We start from the raw sequence: 21928 nt of genomic DNA on the forward strand, positions 1-21928 counted from the left end.
TAACCACTGAGTCCCCGCATAATAACCACTGAGCCCCCATGTGTATAAGTTACTGCTTGCTAACCACTGAGTCCCTGCATACTAACCACTGAGTCCTCGCATAATAACCACTGAGCCCCCATGTGTATAAGTTACTGCTTGCTAACCACTGAGTCCCTGCATACTAACCACTGAGTCCTCGCATAATAACCACTGAGCCCCCATGTGTATAAGTTACTGCTTGCTAACCACTGAGTCCCTGCATACTAACCACTGAGTCCTCGCATAATAACCACTGAGCCCCCATGTGTATAAGTTACTGCTTGCTAACCACTGAGTCCCTGCATACTAACCACTGAGTCCTCGCATAATAACAACTGAGCCCCCATGTGTATAAGTTACTGCTTGCTAATCACTGAGTCCCTGCATAATAACCACTGAGCCCCCATGTGTATAAGTTACTGCTTGCTAACCACTGAGTCCCTGCATACTAACCACTGAGTCCTCGCATAATAACCACTGAGCCCCCATGTGTATAAGTTACTGCTTGCTAACCACTGAGTCCCTGCATACTAACCACTGAGCCCCCGCATAATAACCACTGAGCCCCCGTGTGTATAAGTTACTGCTTGCTAACCACTGAGTCCCTGCATACTAACCACTGAGCCCCCGCATAATAACCACTGAGCCCCCATGTGTATAAGTTACTGCTTGCTAACCACTGAGTCCCTGCATACTAACCACTGAGCCCCCGCATAATAACCACTGAGCCCCCGTGTGTATAAGTTACTGCTTGCTAACCACTGAGTCCCTGCATACTAACCACTGAGTCCTCGCATAATAACCACTGAGCCCCCATGTGTATAAGTTACTGCTTGCTAACCACTGAGCCTCCGTCCTGCCTTGTATTACACCCATGTGATATTTTCCTGGAGTTTTCTTCCAGCACATTTTGGACTTTGCTTCCCAGACTGTGGACTGGTGAGGACGCCTGTGGGCTTTCTGCCATGCTCGGGCTTCTACTTTCCGACACGTCTCAGGTCAGGGAGATGGCTTGGGGTATGAGGAAGCAGGTTGTGCAGTCCCATGCCAGGTCCGCCCCACACATTCCACCTGTATATTGTGATCTTACTTCCTCATAGCCGCAGTCATCAGGAGCCAAGGATGGGGCAGACTTTGTGTAGAAGATGCTGTCCCTGCTGTTCGTGCTGTCCCTGCCACCGGGAGCCATATACGGACCCGACCTTCCCAGAACTGGAGATCACACGAGCCGATAAAGTTCTGAAACACTCCGAGAGCAAGTTCTACTCATTCAATAAAGCCCACAATGAGGAGAAAACCATGAGGGACAATGCTCCCATCACCCACCAAAAACAGATCATTACCCTGAAGAGGGAGGATGACATCATCAATGGTGAGGATAACCTCGGCTTTGTGGACACTTTAGACCATTCTAAGAACGTGACGAATCACCGTCCCCCAAACTTCATCACTGGACCGAGCACCCAAAACGATGACATCCCCCCTACAAAAGCAGAACCAGACGGAAATAAAAGATTCAGTGCCATGTCCCGGGACCTCCGAGCCAAGCAGGTCTCAACCTACAACTATAAACCGCGCTCATCGTTGGACCTTGACATAAAGAAAGGGCAAAAGGTGGAGATTATCGAAGACCGAGGAGAATGGGTGATCGCAAGGACCATCGATCGCACTGAAGAAACCAAAACCGGGTATATCCCCAAGTCCTACCTGGCCAACGAGGGGAGTCTGGAGGCAGAGGAGTAAGTAATATGTCCTGTCTTACATGGCTACTGTGTCATCTGTACCCTAGAGCAGAATGTTGTGTATGGCATGATTGCCATCTCCTGAAATGTCCAGGAGGTTCCCGAAACTTTCCAGAAACTAGCAGCTCCAGAAAGTTCCTTGTTCATTTAGGCCGGCTTCACACTTGCGAGTTTTACGGACATAAGAGCGCAGAAACTACGTCCGTAAAACTCGCAAAACATACGGCACAATTATTCTCTATGCCCCTGCTCCTATCTGCCGTATTAAACTGATCAGTATTATACGGCTTTCTACGGTCCTGGAAAATCGCAGCATGCTGTGTTTGTCACCGTATTGAGCAAATAAAACGTCAATGAAAGTCTATGGAAGCCCCAAAAATACGGATTACACACGGACCAGCAGTGTGACTTGCGAGGAATACGCAGCGGTGTTAGAGAGAAAAGCCGGTAATTCAGTGCGGTGTACAGTAAAATCACACTGACAGCTTCCAGTAGAATAGGTAGAATAAATGTGTACACATAGAATAGGTAGATATAAATATATATGTCAGTAGACACATATATATATATATATATATTTATATTTCATCCAGCACTAGATAGCTTTATAGCCGGTAATTCAATTGCCGGCTTTTGCTTTCTCCTTTCTAAACCCGACATGATATGAGACATGATTACATACAGTAAACCATCTCATATCACCATTTTTTTTTGCATATTCCACACTACTAATGTTAGTAGTGTGTATGTGCAAAATTTGGCCGTTCTAGCTAGTAAATTAAAGGGTTAAATGGCGGAAAAAATTGGCGTGGGCTCCCGCACAATTTTCTCCGCCAGAGTACCGTATATACTCGAGTATAAGCCGAGATTTTCAGCCCAAATTTTTGGGCTGCAAGTGCCCCTCTCGGCTTATACTCGAGTCACGGTAGCGGTGGGGTCGGCGGGTGAGGGCGCTGAGGTATACTTACCTAGTCCCAGCGATCCTCGCGCTGTCCCTGCCGTCCCACGGTCTTCTGTGCTGCAGCTTCTTTCTCTATCAGCGGTCACTGGCACCGCTCATTAGAGAAATGAATAGGCGGCTCCACCTCCCATAGGGGTGAAGCCGCCTATTCATTTCTCTAATCCGCGGTGCCGGTGACCGCTGATAGAGAAAGAGGCTGCGGCACCGAAGACCGTGGGACAGGCAAAGGGAGAGGATCGCTGGGACCAGGTAAGTATGTCATATTCACCTGTCCGCGTTCCAGCCGCCGGGCGTCGCTCCATCTTCCCGGCGTCTGCGCTCTAACTGTTCAGGTCAGAGGGCGCGATGACGCATATAGTGTGCGCGGCGCCCTCTGCCTGATCAGTCAGAGCAGAGACGCCGGGAAGATGGAGGCGCCGGGACCGGACGCTGGGAGCTGCAAGCAAGAGAGGTGAGTATGTGTTTTGTTTTTTTTTTTTATTGCAGCAGCAGCAGCGACACAAATTTATGTGGAGCATCTATGGGGCACAATGAACGGTGCAGAGCACTATATGGGGCACAGCTATGGGGCACAATGAACGGTGCAGAGCACTATATATGGGGCACAGCTATGGGGCACAATGAACGGTGCAGAGCACTATATGGGGCACAGCTATGGGGCACAATGAACGGTGCAGAGCACTATATGGGGCACAGCTATGGGGCACAATGAACGGTGCAGAGCACTATATGGGGCACAGCTATGGGGCACAATGAACGGTGCAGAGCACTGTATGGGGCACAGCTATGGGGCACAATGAACGGTGCAGAGCACTATATGGGGCACAGCTATGGGGCACAATGAACGGTGCAGAGCACTATATGGGGCACAATGAACGGTGCAGAGCACTGTATGGGGCACAGCTATGGGGAAATATGAACGGTGCAGAGCACTATATGGCACAGCTATGGGGAAATAATGATTTATTTTTATTTTTGAAATTCACCGGTAAATGCTGCATTTCCACCCTAGGCTTATACTCGAGTCAATAAGTTTTCCCAGTTTTTTTGTGGCAAAATTAGGGGGGTCGGCTTATACTCGGGTCGGCTTATACTTGAGTATATACGGTAGTAAAGCCAGTGACTGAGGGCAGATATTAATAGCCTGGAGAGGGGCCACGGTTATTGCCCCCCCCCCCCCGGCTAAAAACATCTGCCCCCAGCCACCCCAGAAAAGGCACATCTGGAAGATGCGCCTATTCTGGCACTTGGCCACTCTCTTCCCATTCTCGTGTAGCGGTGGGATATGGGGTAATGAAGGGTTAATGCCACCTTGCTATTGTAAGGTGACATTAAGCCAAATTAATAATGGAGAGGCGTCAATTATGACACCTATCCATTATTAATCCAATACTAGTAAAGGGTTAAAAAAAACACACACACACATTATTAAAAATTAATTTAATGAAAAAAACACAAAGGTTGTTGTATTAATTTATTCTACTCTCAATCCACTCACTGAAGACCCTCGATCTGTAAATTAAAAAAAAAATAATAAACCAACAATATACATACCTTCCAAGGATCTGTCACGTCCAACGATGTAAATCCATCTGAAGATGTTAAAATATTTTGCAGCCAGGAGTTCTGCTAATGCAGCGCTACTCCTGTCTGCAAAACCCCAGAGAATGAAGGTAAAGTAGGTCATTGACCTATATTTACCTGCATTTGCGGTGAGGCGCCCTCTGCTGGCTGTTCCTAGATCGTGGGAACTTTCCTAGAAAGCTCCCAGGCTCGGGATCATAAGAGGACAACCAGCAGAGGGCGCCCTCTTATGAACTCGAGCCTAGTTCCCACGATCTAGGGACAACCAGCATAGGGCGCCTCACCGCAAATGCAGGTAAATATAGGTCAATGACCTACTTTACCTTCATTCGCTGGGGTTTTGCAGGCAGGAGTAGCGCTGCATTAGCAGAACTCCTGGCTGCAAAATATCTTAACCCCTTCAGATGGATTTACATCGTTGGACGTGACAGATCCTCGGAAGGTAAGGATATTGTTGGTTTATTATTTTTTTTTTAATTTACAGATCGAGGGTCTTCAGTGAGTGGATTGAGAGTAGAATAAATTAATACAACAACCTTTGTGATTTTTTCATTAAATTAATTTTTAATAGTGTGTGTGTTTTTTTTAACCCATTACTAGTATTGGATTAATAATGGATAGGTGTCCTAATTGACGCCTCTCCATTATTAATCTGGCTTAATGTCACCTTACAATAGCAAGGTGGCATTAACCCTTCATTACCCCATATCCCACCGCTACACGGGAATGGGAAGAGAGTGGCCAAGTGCCAGAATAGGCGCATCTTCCAGATGTGCCTTTTCTGGGGTGGCTGGGGGCAGATATTTTTAGCCAGGGGGGGGCCAATAACCGTGGACCCTCTCCAGGCTAATAATATCTGCCCTCAGTCACTGGCTTTACTACTCTGGCGGAGAAAATTGTGCGGGAGCCCACGCCAATTTTTTCCGCCATTTAACCCTTTAATTTACTAGCTAGAATGGCCAAATTTTGCATATACACACTACTAACATTAGTAGTGTGGAATATGCAAAAAAAATGTTGATATGAGATGGTTTACTGTATGTAACCAGGTCTCATATCATGTCGGGTTTTAGGAAGGAGAGAGCAAAAGACGGTAATTGAATTACCGGCTTTCTGCTATATCGCGCTGGATGAAATATTAATATATAAATATATGTGTCTACTGACATATATATATATATATATATATATATATAGACAGTATATATGTTTTTTTTTTTACACATGGATCCCTTGTATATCCGTATGTCGGTTTTGGAAGCCTGCGATAAAAACACGCAGTACGGATGACATACGGATTACATACGGAGGATGCCATGCGCAAAATACGCTGAAACACCTTGCCTACGGAGGAGCTACAGACCACTATTTTCGGGACTTTTCTGCGTATTACGGCCGTAATATACGGACCGTATTTTCATACGCTGTGTGTGACGCCGGCCTTATCGGGGATGCTCCATCATTAAATGTCCAAACACATTCAGAGGACAGGAAACCGGTATGGAAGAGGTGACCAAGATAACATGGAAGGGCACGGCCTACAAAAGGGGGGAACAAATGGTAAAATTAGAGCCAACACTCCACCATCAGTCATTCGTGGTCCAGTGAGGGACATATCCATCAGAACATCTCTACAGTCCAGCGGTTTCAGTAAGTGGGGAGCATTACACGGAGAGGGACTTGGGATTGGTGGTAAGGTCGGCCCCTTACGCCTAGAGGCGTCCTCCACCTGGCACATCCACCTTATTTAGGGTTGATTACAGAGGCCATGAGGTCCATGTGACATGGAGGACACTGATGGTCCCTATGAGAACCTGCTGCGATCACACCAAGTACAGACCTCCCAGCTGTCTCATTGGGTGCCCTCCTGATTAGCAATGCTGCAACCAAAGTCACCTTGTTATCGTGTCAGCAGTTGTCCACCTCAATGACTAAAGGCCGGAAACCAGTGGCCGATATCGGGTCTGTCATGGGCTCATGCCACGTGTTATTGCCCCTGTATGTCACCTCCGACCAATTCAATGCCATCCCATATGCAGGATATTGCTTGGAGGCCACATACTTAGCGCTGTGGCCCCAGGGACACATCAATGTCCAGGCAATAAATATGTCACCAAATGTGAAGATTTATTGTTTTAAGGGGTTGTCGAGTGAGAAAAAAATGTTATCATAAGGCTTAGAAAAATTGAAAGAAGCAAAACTCGCCTCACCGATCCCGGCCTAATGGGGGCCACCCGTCTGCCACCCTTACCGGGGTATTCCTGTACTTGTAGATGAAGGTCCAGCTCCGGGGAACTGAGATGGGAGGTAATGAACCATCTACGTCAGCGGTGGTGAGAATGTCTCCTGGAATTGCTGCTGTGTAAGAATGTGGAGCCTAAAGTAAAATTCAGCCACTAACGTGAAGGCGGGGGGACACCCGGAAACAAGGATGGGCCCCCAATACCAGGGTGAAGGCTGGAGACATGATCCAGCCGTCGTCTATGGGTGGTCCCCCAAGCCTGCGGCTCAGGTGGTAGGTGCGGAGGGTACACATCAGTCCCCAAGTGTGGCATGTGGGGTACAATCTCATGATGCACCCGCTGTGGGGCCACTGACCAATGACAGCCATGATAAATATCCCGACCAATCAGTGATGGACAGCAGTGTAATAGATGACCTCATCAGAAACCCGAGGGATCAAAGTGATCGGAGATTTCAGCCGTCTGGATCCTGCCAGAGACTTCAGTCTGCTCTAAAGATAAAACACGCAGAATTCATTGCGATAATCTAGTGTGATCCACTCCTACCTGACCTCAACTTAATAATACGTATGATCCAGAGCGATCCGTTCATAGGCGGGATCCAAAGTGATCCACTAATAGGTGTGATCCAGAGCTATCAATTATTTGGTATGATCCAAAGTGATATCTACCATGGAAAGGTGAATGCCTTGAAAAAGTCTTCGAACCCCCTGAACTTTTCCACATTTTTTCACTTTCTCCACTTTTCTCTGCAGTCTTTTGGGGTCTGTCTCTCCACCTTTCTCTGCAGTCTTTTGGGGTCTGTCTCTCCACCTTTCTCTGCTGTCTTTTGGGGTCTGTCTCTCCTCCTTTCTCTGCAGTCTTTTGGGGTCTGTCTCTCTACCTTTCTCTGCAGTCTTTTGGGGTCTGTCTCTCCTCCTTTCTCTGCAGTCTTTTGGGGTATGTCTCTCCACCTTTCTCTGCAGTCTTTTGGGGTCTGCCTCCTCCTTTCTCTGCAGTCTTTTGGGGTCTGTCTCTCCTCCTTTCTCTGCAGTCTTTTGGGGTCTGTCTCTCCACCTTTCTCTGCAGTCTTTTGGGGTCTGTCTCTCCACCTTTCTCTGCTGTCTTTTGGGGTCTGTCTCTCCTCCTTTCTCTGCAGTCTTTTGGGGTCTGTCTCTCTACCTTTCTCTGCAGTCTTTTGGGGTCTGTCTCTCCTCCTTTCTCTGCAGTCTTTTGGGGTATGTCTCTCCACCTTTCTCTGCAGTCTTTTGGGGTCTGCCTCCTCCTTTCTCTGCAGTCTTTTGGGGTCTGCCTCCTCCTTTCTCTGCAGTCTTTTGGGGTCTGTCTCTCCACCTTTCTCTGCAGTCTTTTGGGGTCTGTCTCTCCACCTTTCTCTGCTGTCTTTTGGGGTCTGTCTCTCCTCCTTTCTCTGCAGTCTTTTGGGGTCTGTCTCTCTACCTTTCTCTGCAGTCTTTTGGGGTCTGTCTCTCCTCCTTTCTCTGCAGTCTTTTGGGGTATGTCTCTCCACCTTTCTCTGCAGTCTTTTGGGGTCTGCCTCCTCCTTTCTCTGCAGTCTTTTGGGGTCTGCCTCCTCCTTTCTCTGCAGTCTTTTGGGGTCTGTCTCTCTCTCCTTTCTCTGCAGTCTTTTGGGGTCTGTCTCTCCACCTTTCTCTGCAGTCTTTTGGGGTCTGTCTCTCCTTTCTCTGCAGTCTTTTGGGGTCTGTCTCTCCACCTTTCTCTACAGTCTTTTGGGGTCTGTCTCTCCTCCTTTCTCTGCAGTCTTTTGGGGTCTGTCTCTCCACCTTTCTCTGCAGTCTTTTGGGGTCTGTCTCTCCACCTTTCTCTGCAGTCTTTTGGGGTATGTCTCTCCTCCTTTCTCTGCAGTCTTATGGGGTCTGTCTCTCCACCTTTCTCTGCAGTCTTTTGGGGTCTGCCTCTCCTCCTTTCTCTGCAGTCTTTTCGGGTCTGTCTCTCCTTTCTCTGCAGTCTTTTGGGGTCTGTCTCTCCTCCTTTCTCTGCAGTCTTTTGGGGTCTGTCCCTCCTCCTTTCTCTGCAGTCTTTTGGGGTCTGTCTCTCCACCTTTCTCTGCAGTCTTTTGGGGTCTGTCTCTCCACCTTTCTCTGCAGTCTTTTGGGGTATGTCTCTCCTCCTTTCTGTGCAGTCTTTTGGGGTCTGTCTCTCCACCTTTCTCTACAGTCTTTTGAGGTCTGTCTCTCCACCTTTCTCTGCAGTCTTTTGGGGTCTATCTCTCCCTCCTCTCTCTGCAGTCTTTTGGGGTCTGTCTCTCCTCCTTTCTCTGCAGTCTTTTGGGGTCTGTCTCTCCCACCTTTTTCTGCAGTCTTTTGGGGTCTGTCTCTCCTCCTTTCTCTGCAGTCTTTTGGGGTCTGTCTCTCCCACCTTTCTCTGCAGTCTTTTGGGGTCTGTCTCTCCTCCTTTCTCTGCAGTCTTTTGGGGTCTGTCTCTCCCACCTTTCTCTGCAGTCTTTTGGGGTCTGTCTCTCCTCCTTTCTCTGCAGTCTTTTGGGGTCTGTCTCTCCCACCTTTCTCTGCAGTCTTTTGGGGTCTGTCTCTCCTCCTTTCTCTGCAGTCTTTTGGGGTCTGTCTCTCCCTCCTCTCTCTGCAGTCTTTTGGGGTCTGTCTCTCCTCCTTTCTCTGCAGTCTTTTGGGGTCTGTCTCTCACCTTTCTCTGCAGTCTTTTGGGGTCTGTCTCTCCACCTTTCTCTGCAGTCTTTTGGGGTCTGTCTCTCCTCCTTTCTCTGCAGTCTTTTGGGGTCTGTCTCTCCCACCTTTCTCTGCAGTCTTTTGGGGTCTGTCTCTCCTCCTTTCTCTGCAGTCTTTTGGGGTCTGTCTCTCCCTCCTCTCTCTGCAGTCTTTTGGGGTCTGTCTCTCCTCCTTTCTCTGCAGTCTTTTGGGGTCTGTCTCTCACCTTTCTCTGCAGTCTTTTGGGGTCTGTCTCTCCACCTTTCTCTACAGTCTTTTGAGGTCTGTCTCTCCTTTCTCTGCAGTCTTTTGGGGTCTGTCTCTCCTCCTTTCTCTGCAGTCTTTTGGGGTCTGTCTCTCCCACCTTTCTCTGCAGTCTTTTGGGGTCTGTCTCTCCTCCTTTCTCTGCAGTCTTTTGGGGTCTGTCTCTCCCTCCTCTCTCTGAAGTCTTTTGGGGTCTGTCTCTCCTCCTTTCTCTGCAGTTTTTTGGGGTCTCTCTCCCCCTTTCTCTACAGTCTTTTGGGGGTCTGTCTCTCCTCCTTTCTCTGCAGTCTTTTGGGGGTCTGTCTCTCCTCCTTTCTCTGCAGTCTTTTGGGGTCTGTCTCTCCTCCTTTCTCTGCAGTTTTTTGGGGTCTCTCTCCCCCTTTCTCTACAGTCTTTTGGGATCTGTCTCTCCTCCTTTCTCTGCAGTCTTTTGGGGTCTGTCTCTCACCTTTCTCTGCAGTCTTTTGGGGTCTGTCTCTCCTCCTTTCTCTACAGTCTTTTGAGGTCTGTCTCTCCTCCTTTCTCTGCAGTCTTTTGGGGTCTGTCTCTCCTTTCTCTGCAGTCTTTTGGGGTCTGTCTCTCCTTTCTCTGCAGTCTTTTGGGGTCTGTCTCTCCTTTCTCTGCAGTCTTTTGGGGTCTGTCTCTCCTCCTTTCTCTACAGTCTTTTGAGGTCTGTCTCTCCTTTCTCTGCAGTCTTTTGGGGTCTGTCTCTCCTTTCTCTACAGTCTTTTGGGGTCTGTCTCTCCTCCTTTCTCTGCAGTCTTTTGGGGTCTGTCTCTCTCACCTTTCTCTGCAGTCTTTTGGGGTCTGCCTCTCCTCCTTTCTCTGCAGTCTTTTGGGGTCTGTCTCTCCTTTCTCTGCAGTCTTTTGGGGTCTGTCTCTCCACCTTTCTCTACAGTCTTTTGGGGTCTGTCTCTCCACCTTTCTCTGCAGTCTTTTGGGGTCTGTCTCTTCATCTTTCTCTGCAGTCTTTTGGGGTCTGTCTCTCCACCTTTCTCTGCAGTCTTTTGGGGTCTGTCTCTTCATCTTTCTCTGCAGTCTTTTGGGGTCTGTCTCTCCTCCTTTCTCTGCAGTCTTTTGGGGTCTGTCTCTTCATCTTTCTCTGCAGTCTTTTGGGGTCTGTCTCTCCACCTTTCTCTGCAGTCTTTTGGGGTCTGTCTCTTCATCTTTCTCTGCAGTCTTTTGGGGTCTGTCTCTCTCACCTTTCTCTGCAGTCTTTTGGGGTCTGTCTCTCTCACCTTTCTCTGCAGTCTTTTGGGGTCTGTCTCTTCATCTTTCTCTGCAGTCTTTTGGGGTCTGTCTCTCCACCTTTCTCTGCAGTCTTTTGGGGTCTGTCTCTTCATCTTTCTCTGCAGTCTTTTGGGGTCTGTCTCTCCACCTTTCTCTGCAGTCTTTTGGGGTCTGTCTCTTCATCTTTCTCTGCAGTCTTTTGGGGTCTGTCTCTCCTCCTTTCTCTGCAGTCTTTTGGGGTCTGTCTCTTCATCTTTCTCTGCAGTCTTTTGGGGTCTCTCTCTCCTCCTTTCTCTGCAGTCTTTTGGGGTCTCTCTCTCCTCCTTTCTCTGCAGTCTTTTGGGGTCTGTCTCTCCTCCTTTCTCTGCAGTCTTTTGGGGTCTGTCTCTTCATCTTTCTCTGCAGTCTTTTGGGGTCTGTCTCTCCTCCTTTCTCTGCAGTCTTTTGGGGTCTGTCTCTTCATCTTTCTCTGCAGTCTTTTGGGGTCTCTCTCTCCTCCTTTCTCTGCAGTCTTTTGGGGTCTCTCTCTCCTCCTTTCTCTGCAGTCTTTTGGGGTCTGTCTCTCCTCCTTTCTCTGCAGTCTTTTGGGGTCTGTCTCTTCATCTTTCTCTGCAGTCTTTTGGGGTCTCTCTCTCCTCCTTTCTCTGCAGTCTTTTGGGGTCTGTCTCTCCTCCTTTCTCTGCAGTCTTTTGGGGTCTGTCCCTCCCTCCTTTCTCTGTAGTCTTTTGGGGTCTGTCTCTCCCTCCTTTCTCTGCAGTCTTTTGGGGTCTGTCTCTCCTCCTTTCTCTGCAGTCTTGTGGGGTCTGTCTCTCCTCCTTTCTCTGCAGTCTTTTGGGGTCTGTCTCTCCTCCTTTCTCTGCAGTCTTTTGGGGTCTGTCTCTCCTCCTTTCTCTGCAGTCTTTTGGGGTCTGTCTCTCCACCTTTCTCTGCAGTCTTTTGGGGTCTATCTCTCCCCCTTTCTCTGCAGTCTTTTGGGGTCTGTCTCTCCTCTTTTCTCTGCAGTCTTTTGGGGTCTGTCTCTCCACCTTTCTCTGCAGTCTTTTGGGGTCTATCTCTCCCCCTTTCTCTGCAGTCTTTTGGGGTCTGTCTCTCCTCGTCTCTGCAGTCTTTTGGGGTCTGTCTCTCCACTTTTCTCTGCAGTCTTTTGGGGTCTGTCTCTCCTCCTTTCTCTGCAGTCTTTTGGGGTCTATCTCTCCTCTTTTCTCTGCAGTCTTTTGGGGTCTGTCTCTCCTCTTTTCTCTGCAGTCTTTTGGGGTCTGTCTCTCCACCTTTCTCTGCAGTCTTTTGGGGTCTATCTCTCCTCTTTTCTCTGCAGTCTTTTGGGGTCTGTCTCTCCACCTTTCTCTGCAGTCTTTTGGGGTCTATCTCTCCCCCTTTCTCTGCAGTCTTTTGGGGTCTGTCTCTCCTCGTCTCTGCAGTCTTTTGGGGTCTGTCTCTCCACTTTTCTCTGCAGTCTTTTGGGGTCTGTCTCTCCTCCTTTCTCTGCAGTCTTTTGGGGTCTATCTCTCCTCTTTTCTCTGCAGTCTTTTGGGGTCTGTCTCTCCTCCTTTCTCTGCAGTCTTTTGGGGTCTGTCTCTCCTCTTTTCTCTGCAGTCTTTTGGGGTCTGTCTCTCCACCTTTCTCTGCAGTCTTTTGGGGTCTATCTCTCCCCCTTTCTCTGCAGTCTTTTGGGGTCTGTCTCTCCTCGTCTCTGCAGTCTTTTGGGGTCTGTCTCTCCACTTTTCTCTGCAGTCTTTTGGGGTCTGTCTCTCCACTTTTCTCTCCAGTCTTTTGGGGTCTGTCTCTCCTCCTTTCTCTGCAGTCTTTTGGGGTCTATCTCTCCTCTTTTCTCTGCAGTCTTTTGGGGTCTGTCTCTCCACCTTTCTCTGCAGTCTTTTGGGGTCTATCTCTCCCCCTTTCTCTGCAGTCTTTTGGGGTCTGTCTCTCCTCCTTTCTCTGCAGTCTTTTGGGGTCTGTCTCTTCTCCTTTCTCTGCAGTCTTTTGGGGTCTGTCTCTCCTCCTTTCTCTGCAGTCTTTTGGGGTCTGTCTCTCCTCCTTTCTCTGCAGTCTTTTGGGGTCTGTCTCTCCTCCTTTCTCTGCAGTCTTTTGGGGTCTGTCTCTCCACCTTTCTCTGCAGTCTTTTGGGGTCTGTCTCTCCTCCTTTCTCTGCAGTCTTTTGGGGTCTGTCTCTCCTCCTTTCTCTGCAGTCTTTTGGGGTCTGTCTCTCCTCTTTTCTCTGCAGTCTTTTGGGGTCTGTCTCTCCTCCTTTCTCTGCAGTCTTTTGGGGTCTGTCTCTTCATCTTTCTCTGCATTCTTTTGGGGTTTGTCTCTCCTCCTTTCTCTGCAGTCTTTTGGGGTCTGTCTCTCTACCTTTCTCTGCAGTCTTTTGGGGTCTGTCTCTCCTCCTTTCTCTGCAGTCTTTTCGGGTCTGTCTCTCCTCTTTTCTCTGCAGTCTTTTGGGGTCTGTCTCTCCACCTTTCTCTGCAGTCTTTTGGGGTCTATCTCTCCCCCTTTCTCTGCAGTCTTTTGGGGTCTGTCTCTCCTCGTCTCTGCAGTCTTTTGGGGTCTGTCTCTCCACTTTTCTCTGCAGTCTTTTGGGGTCTGTCTCTCCTCCTTTCTCTGCAGTCTTTTGGGGTCTATCTCTCCTCTTTTCTCTGCAGTCTTTTGGGGTCTGTCTCTCCACCTTTCTCTGCAGTCTTTTGGGGTCTATCTCTCCCCCTTTCTCTGCAGTCTTTTGGGGTCTGTCTCTCCTCCTTTCTCTGCAGTCTTTTGGGGTCTGTCTCTCCACTTTTCTCTGCAGTCTTTTGGGGTCTGTCTCTCCTCCTTTCTCTGCAGTCTTTTGGGGTGTATCTCTCCTCTTTTCTCTGCAGTCTTTTGGGGTCTGTCTCTCCACCTTTCTCTGCAGTGTTTTGGGGTCTGTCTCTCCAGCTTTGCACATCTAGAGGTGACATTTTGCCCCGTCTTCTTTGCCCCCTTTCTCTTGCTCAGTGACATTGGATGGAGACATCTGTGACCAGATATTTTGACGTCTTGTCACAGATTCTCGATTTGATTTGGTCTGGACGGTGAGTGGCTCATTGACACACATGAATATGCTGTGCTCAAACCCTCCATTGTAGCTGTGGCAGGAAGTTGAGGGTCGTTGTCCTGCTGGGAGTTGAACCTCTGCCCCAGTCTCTAGTCTTTTGCAGCCTCCAATAGGTTTTCCTCCAGAATTGCCCCAAATTTAGTTCCATCCATCTTCCCATCACTTCTGACCAGCTCCATTGTCCCTGCTGAAAAAAGCTTCCCCACAGCATGATGCTGCCTCCACTATGTGTGATGGTGGGAATGGTGTTTTCAGGGTGATGTGCAGTGTTAGTTTTCAGCCACAAACATTCCATTTTACATTTAGCCCAAAAAGCTCTCATTTGGCCACACGTGACCAAAGCCCCTCCACACCTTACTGTGTCCCCTACATGAGACTTCTTATGACTTTCAGAAATATCTTTGTTCCATGAAGGCCAGAAAATCAGCGTATTTAACCATACACTGTAATATCAGACTTTGTAGGCCACTTAAATTGTAAAAATAGCCCCAAAATTATCCCATTTTGGGGGCAGATACCTTCCTTGCTCTTGCCTATACGCAGGCAGTACAAACAGAAGAAGACATGGCTTTTTCACACAGGTAAAAAATGTATTCCTGTTTGGAAAGTATCAAGAGCTTTTTTCTTTGCTAAATGAAGAAGCAATATCTTTTTCCCAAGTTGTCCAAAAATTATCCATTTTTATTGAGCAAAAAACAGGTATGCTCGGGAGCGATCCATTAATAGGCATGATCTGGAGAGATCTATTAATAGGTGGGATCGGGAGTGATCCATTAATAGGAATAATTCGGAGCCATCCACTAATTGGTGTGATCCGGAGCGATCCATTAATAGGCGTGATCCGGAGCGATCCATTAATAGGTGTGACCAGGAGACTTTTACCCCGTTCTGCAGTGAATGATCCTAATTTATTGTATAGATGGGGTCATCTTTACGCCAGGGTAACCTGGGGCTCCGGGGGGGAGGACTGGCACTATCCTCCCAGTACTGATCTGCCCATCTTGGCCTTTCGTGCCCACTGCCTCTCTTCATGGTCACTGGCAGGTGACTTCTACATGTACAGTAGGGATTATGGTTCATTATAGCGGTATTATTCACACTGGTCTCTGGCTGAAGGACTGAAGACGGTTCTTCTAGAAGGACTGTAGACATCCAGCTGTTCCTTCCTCTCCAGTGGAGAGGTCTTCTACCTCCTAGTTGACCCTCTGCCACCATCTTCATCAGATCTTCATGCTGCCATCACCTCCTTTTATTACTCCCTCTCTTACACCCGACAGCTGCTGACCTGAGACTGAGGGCAGATCTAGAAAACAAATGTGGTAGAGTAACTCATGGCACCTGTGGCATCATATGACCCTCACTGAGCCCTCAGCTCTCCAGTACACCCCATACGTCTAGCAATGTCTGTGGAGATTGCACGACCGTGTGCTGGACTTTATTCTCAGGTTTGCAGTGGGTGTTGCTAACACACCTGATCTCAATAACAAGGGGTCACATAATTTTGGTCATATCATGCACATTTGTCAAGGAAGGCAACGTGTAGTATGACGTACAGGATAAATAAAACCTCTACATGAGAGGAAACCTGGGCAAGACTCAGACCAAACCCCCCCCCTAGGATCAGATCAGATGTGTCCTGTGTTCCGGGGGTCTCTTCTTCCATTGTTATATCCTCCACAGTTATTAAACCCCCACGTTACCACGATGTAATATTAGTATAATGCTAAAGTTATAAAGTCAATCAAGTTGGAGCTTTTCTTTTGAGTTTTCTTCCAGGAGCATCTGCGTAAATCCCAACCACGCATGCAGCATGGTCATTGAGGACATTATGGCCATCTTCCCCAACCTCCTGCTCTACAGATCTCCCTCATCCAGTGAGAATTTATAGCTCTGTTCATCCTGAGTGACATAACATTAATGGACATCATACACTGCCGAGTCTAAACTCCAAGAGGAGGTAAAAGCATAAATGTTCCAAGAACTGTAAAAATTCCAGTGCTCAATCCCAAAACCAATCATTACCAGAGCAATCGAGACTCTGATCTTCTCTCACTCTGCCTCAGCAGTTCTATAGGCTAATACCTGCTTGTCAGAATATCTAGGCCCCTTGTAAATGCATAAGAATAGGGCACAGGCTCTTCGGGGGCGGATCGGCCAGCTGCTCAATGTTACTACTGCTCACCTGGTAGGACGACTGTTCTCTCAATTAGTGGTAACTGGTCTCGTGAGTTCAGGTCACCTTCTATTCATAGGCCATATTGAAGATGGCAAGATTACACACACTGCTTGTACAATCCTATGAGGTTTTTATATTCTTGTTGTTCAAGAAGACTAAAAAGAAAAAATGAAAAATCCACCCTGAGTTATAGGCCTTCCCCGATGTCCATACAGATATACATTAAACCTACCAGTTCCATCAGGAATGTCTGACCATCTAATGTGCATGGAGGACATCCCGGGTCACATCTGACAGATTATCTCAGGAAAGAGAAGGATCAAGATGAAGTTTAAAGTAAAATGCTCCCTGGGACATAAGCCACTTCCAGATAAGCATAGTGGTGGGGACAGAAGGATCTTGAGGAGGGTAGAGCAGCCGAGGAGGACAAAAGAGTTTGAAGAAGAAGGGCGGAGGAGACTGGAGGAGGAGGACAAGAGATTCTAAAGTAGAGGAACAGAGGAGTCTGGAGAGATAATACAGGAGTCTGTTGAAGGGCAGAGGAGTCTGGAGAAGAAAGGTCTAGAGGAGGAGGAGGATCTGAAGGAGGAAGGTCTTTAGGAGGAGTTTACCAAAAGAGTTGAGGAGGAGGACAGATAAGTCTGGAGGACAGAGGAATGCAGAAGGTCAGCGAGGTCCTCTCTCTCTCTCTCCTCTTCCCCACATATATTTTCTTAGCAATTTCAAGCTTCCGGGCATTGAGATTCGCAAACATTTTTGGTGGTTGAATTAAAATATGCAAATTGCCTCTTCAGAGATGAAGAGGACTAGAACTCTATGGGGACACAGGAGTACAGGCGAGCCATACGTGGTACAGGCGAGCCATACGTGGTACAGGCGAGCCATACGTGGTACAGGGGAGCCATACGCGGTACAGGCGAGCCATATGTGGTACAGGCGAGCCATACGTAGTACAGGCGAGCCATACGTGGTACAGGCGAGCCATACGCGGTACAGGCGAGCCATACGGGGTACAGGAGAGCCATACGTGGTACAGGCGAGCCATCCAGGAGTACAGGGGAGCCATCCAGGGTACAGGGGAGCCATATAGATTACCGGGGAGCCATACAAGGTACAGGCGAGTCAAGGGTAATCGAAAAGTAAGCTAGCTTAAAGAAGAATGGGAGGTCGGACTCCTCTCTAGTTCTTTGAAGAGATGCTTTCTCTTCTTCGGTTGTTCTTGTGGGCAACCTCCTCATCATGTGGTGCCAATATTCAAAAAGGGCTCTAAAAGTGAACCTGGAAATTATAGGCCAGTAAGTCTAACCTCTATTGTTGGTAAAATATTTGAAGGGTTTCTGAGGGATGTTATTCTGGATTATCTCAATGAAAATAACTGTTTAACTCCATATCAGCATGGGTTTATGAGAAATCGCTCCTGTCAAACCAATCTAATCAGTTTTTATGAAGAGGTAAGCTATAGACTGGACCACGGTGAGTCATTGGACGTGGTATATCTCAATTTTTCCAAAGCGTTTGATACCGTGCCGCACAAGAGGTTGGTACACAAAATGAGAATGCTTGGTCTGGGGGAAAATGTGTGTAAATGGGTTAGTAACTGGCTTAGCGATAGAAAGCAGAGGGTGGTTATAAATGGTATAGTCTCTAACTGGGTCGAAGTGACCAGTGGGGTACCGCAGGGGTCGGTATTGGGACCTGTTCTCTTCAACATATTCATTAATGATCTGGTAGAAGGTTTACACAGTAAAATATCGATATTTGCAGATGATACAAAACTATGTAAAGCAGTTAATACAAGAGAAGATAGTATTCTGCTACAGATGGATCTGGATAAGTTGGAAACTTGGGCTGAAAGGTGGCAGATGAGGTTTAACAATGATAAATGTAAGGTTATACACATGGGAAGAGGGAATCAATATCACCATTACACACTGAACGGGAAACCACTGGGTAAATCTGACAGGGAGAAGGACTTGGGAATCCTAGTTAATGATAAACTTACCTGGAGCAGCCAGTGCCAGGCAGCAGCTGCCAAGGCAAACAGGATCATGGGGTGCATTAAAAGAGGTCTGGATACACATGATGAGAGCATTATACTGCCTCTGTGCAAATCCCTAGTTAGACCGCACATGGAGTACTGTGTCCAGTTTTGGGCACCGGTGCTCAGGAAGGATATAATGGAACTAGAGAGAGTACAAAGGAGGGCAACAAAATTAATAAAGGGGATGGGAGAACTACAATACCCAGATAGATTAGCGAAATTAGGATTATTTAGTCTAGAAAAAAGACGACTGAGGGGCGATCTAATAACCATGTATAAGTATATAAGGGGACAATACAAATATCTCGCTGAGGATCTGTTTATACCAAGGAAGGTGACGGGCACAAGGGGGCATTCTTTGCGTCTGGAGGAGAGAAGGTTTTTCCACCAACATAGAAGAGGATTCTTTACTGTTAGGGCAGTGAGAATCTGGAATTGCTTGCCTGAGGAGGTGGTGATGGCGAACTCAGTCGAGGGGTTCAAGAGAGGCCTGGATGTCTTCCTGGAGCAGAACAATATTGTATCATACAATTATTAGGTTCTGTAGAAGGACGTAGATCTGGGTATTTATTATGATGGAATATAGGCTGAACTGGATGGACAAATGTCTTTTTTCGGCCTTACTAACTATGTTACTATGTTACTATCATCCATCTCTATAGTCTGACTGTCACTCACAGCAAGTTCAGTCTCATAAAATTTTCTCCGATAATCTTAGGAGAATGGAGCTGTGTCCTGTGCTCCAAGGATTGGAGTTTGTAGGCATCTAATTGTTGCCAGCCTCTTATTCAGTTCTTCATGTTGCCTCGTTTGTTCTTCTTAAGGCTGTCCTCCTCTGGTTCTTCTTGAGGTCGATCTTCTCTTTTGTGCTTCTTGATGCCAGCCTCCTCAATTGTTCTTCTCGTGGCATGTCTCATCTCTGTTTCTTCTTGTGGCTCACCTCCTCTTTGTTCTTGTTGCCTGCCTCCTCTTTGGTTCTATTTGTGGCTGGCCTCCTCTTTGGTTCTTCTTGAGGCCTGTCTCCTCTTTGGTTCTTCTTGTTGCTCACCTCCTCTTTCGTCTGCCTTTGCAATGATTCTTCTGACTGGCCTCATCTCTGGTTCTTTTTGTGGCTGGCCTCCTCTTTGGTTTTTCTTGTAGCTGGCCGCTTCTTTGAATCTTCCTGTGGCCAGCCTCTTCATTAGTTCTTCTTGAAGTCACCTTATTCTATGGTTCTTCATGTGGCTGACCTCCTCTGTTGTTCTTTTTGTGGCTGGCCTCCTATTTGGTTCTTCTTGAGGCCTGCCTCCTCTTTGGTTCTTTTTGTGGTCAGCCTCCTCAATGGTTCTTCTTCTGGCTGGCCTCCTCTCTGATTCTTTATGTGGCTGGCCTCCTTTTTGTTTTTTCTTATTGCTGGCCTCTTCTTTGATTTTTCCTGTGGCCAGCCTCCTTATTGGTTCTTTTTTAGGTCAGCTTCCTCTTTGGTTCTTCGTGTGGCTGCCCTCCTCTCTTGTTATTTTTTGACTGACATCCTCTCTGTTTTTTCTTGTCATCTTCTTTCATTTTTCCTGTGGCCAGCCTCCTCATTGGTACTTCTTGACGTCAGCTTCCTCTTTGATTCTTCTTGTGGCTGGCCTCCTCTGTGGTTCTTCTTGTGGTGAACCTCCTCAATAGTTCTACTTCTGGCTGGGGTCCTCTCTGGTTTTTTTTGTGGCTGGACTTCTCTTTTGATTTTCTTGCTGCTGGTCTCTTCCTTGATTCTTCCTGTGGTCAGCCTTTTCATTGGTTCTTCTTCAGGTCAGCTTCCTCTTTGGTTCTTCTTATGGCTGACACACTCTTTGGTTCTTCTTGTGGCTGACCTCTTCTTTGGTTCTTTTTGTGACTGGCCTCCTCTTCTTTCACCTCCACAGTCTGGCTGTCATTCCCAGTGAATTCAGGCTTATAAAATGTGCCAGATAATCTTAAAGGAGAATGAATCTGATGTGACCTGTGCTCCAGAGGATGGACACTCTAGGCCTCTAATGTAGACAGTAATCTGGACACCCTGACAATAGATAATATTGGCAATATTTGCATGTGAGAAAAGTTGTAAATAACCAAAGATTACAATAGTGTGCTATACCCAAGTGCAATCATAAACATAGCTGAACTCTGAGCTTCTCTTCTACTGCTTCGTATCTCCAGAGCATATTCCCTTTCAGTCTATCATCTACTTCCTTTTTCTAATTCTTAGAGAGGTACGAACCAACTCCAGTCCCGAAGTATAATGCCCAGTTCTCTCATCTGTGAATCATGATGTGAAGTATAAGAGATCGAGTCTCTGCATCTTCTCAACTTATACCTTTCTAGCCAGAACTTGGTGACTTCCGAGTAAGTCGATGAGTTGGTGTCCATGACAACATGTGCAACATTTACCCCGATATATCTTAAAATCAGAATAAATTAATACCAAAAGGAGTCCATCATGAAATTACTATAAAGGTTCAACCATGGAGAGGTCAAAGGAGTATCTTCCGGAATGACTCACTCTCAGCTCTAGAAGTTATGGGGGACAACAACCTCTACGATCTGTAGGATTCTCCATGTAAAACACCTGCTGTCTTCAACCAAAGAACTAAACCCAAAGCCATGGGAGGTTCCATCACCATCACCATGATGGAATTTCTTGAGGTCACAGTACATACGTGTATATCACAGTGGTGCATGAGCTAAAGGGGCACTAAATGGGTATTAAACTTCTTTTGTTTTTTTTTTCCAGCTGGTATTTTGGGTCCTTGACAAAACTAGATGCCAAGCGCTACCTCCTGCAGGAAGAGAATGGCACCGGCTCATTCGTGGTTTGGCAGAAGGTGGCAGATGATTGTTATTACATCTCAGGTAGGTGAATGTGCAACTGCCGTAGTGTCCATATGTCCAGTAATTACTATGTTGACTAGCATGTCATCCTAGAGTGCAGGAGGTTGCTGGGGCAGAAGACTCTGATTACTACCATCATCTAATGGATAAAGGAAAGGCAATAGGCCACAGAGAAGTTAGGTGACTAGCTATGGTTGTGGTGAGGAGGCTCGTGGATCACCTGTAAGGAGCAGTGACTTGGGGGTGATTCATAAGGAGAACAGACACACTGGTAAACTTTAAGCAGAGGAGACTTGGCAGAAGCTGTGTAGAGAAGAGACTCTGAAAGAAGAGGAGATTTGAGGGTAAGCTGTATGGAGAGGAGACTCAAGTGTACCCTGGAAGAAGAGACTAGGTGGCAACCTTTAAGGAGAGGAAACTCAAGGGTGACCTGAAAAGAGAGGAAACTTGGGTGTACCCAGGAAGGATAGGATATTTGAGGGTGACCTGTAATGAGAACAGACTCAGTGGTGACCTGAAAAGAGAGCAGAATCGGGGTGACCTGTAAGGAGAAGAGAATCGGGGCGATCTCTAAGGGGTGGAGACTTGAAGATAACTTGTACAGGGAGGAGACTCGGGTGATGAACTATAAGGAGAGGAGACTTTGGGTTGACCTGTAAGAAGTGGGGACTTAGTGGTGACCTGTAAGGAAAGGAGACCCTGGGGAGATCTCTATGGAGAAGAGACTAGGGGATGACCTGTAATGGAGCAGAGTCATGGGGGTGACCGGTAAGTACAGGAGACTCTGTGGTGACATGTAAGGAAAGGAGACTCCGGTGTGACTTCTAGGAGAAGAGACTCGGGAATGACCTGTAAGGAAAGGAGACTTAGGGGGTGACTTAAATGGAGGGAAGACTCTGGGTGACTGGAAAGTAGAGGAGACTCAAGGGTGAGCAATAAGGAAGGGAGAATCGGAGTAACCTGTAAAGAGAATAGACTTCGGGTGACCTATAAGGAGAGCAGAGTCGGTGGTGATCTGTAAGGAGCGGAGACTTGGGGATGACTTGCAAAGAGAAGTGATTCGGGTGGTGCACTGTAAGGAGGGGA

The 21928-nt window shown here is 47.4% G+C and overlaps 1 protein-coding gene across 1 annotated transcript in view; it reads left to right on the forward strand.

Annotated features, from left to right (window-relative positions):
• The first annotated feature begins 944 nt into the window (after nucleotides 1-944).
• Nucleotides 945-21928, forward strand: part of LOC138638885 (tyrosine-protein kinase-like) — a 69657-nt gene continuing 48673 nt past the window's right edge. The window contains exons 1-2 of the mRNA XM_069728591.1: nucleotides 945-1760; nucleotides 20745-20863. Coding sequence (XP_069584692.1) covers nucleotides 1066-1760; nucleotides 20745-20863 — 814 coding nt within the window. The 5' untranslated portion in view covers nucleotides 945-1065. The remainder of the gene's footprint in view (nucleotides 1761-20744; nucleotides 20864-21928) is intronic.

The sequence above is a fragment of the Ranitomeya imitator genome, chromosome 5 (genome assembly GCF_032444005.1).
Source record: "Ranitomeya imitator isolate aRanImi1 chromosome 5, aRanImi1.pri, whole genome shotgun sequence".
NCBI classification, from domain to species: Eukaryota; Metazoa; Chordata; class Amphibia; order Anura; family Dendrobatidae; genus Ranitomeya; species Ranitomeya imitator.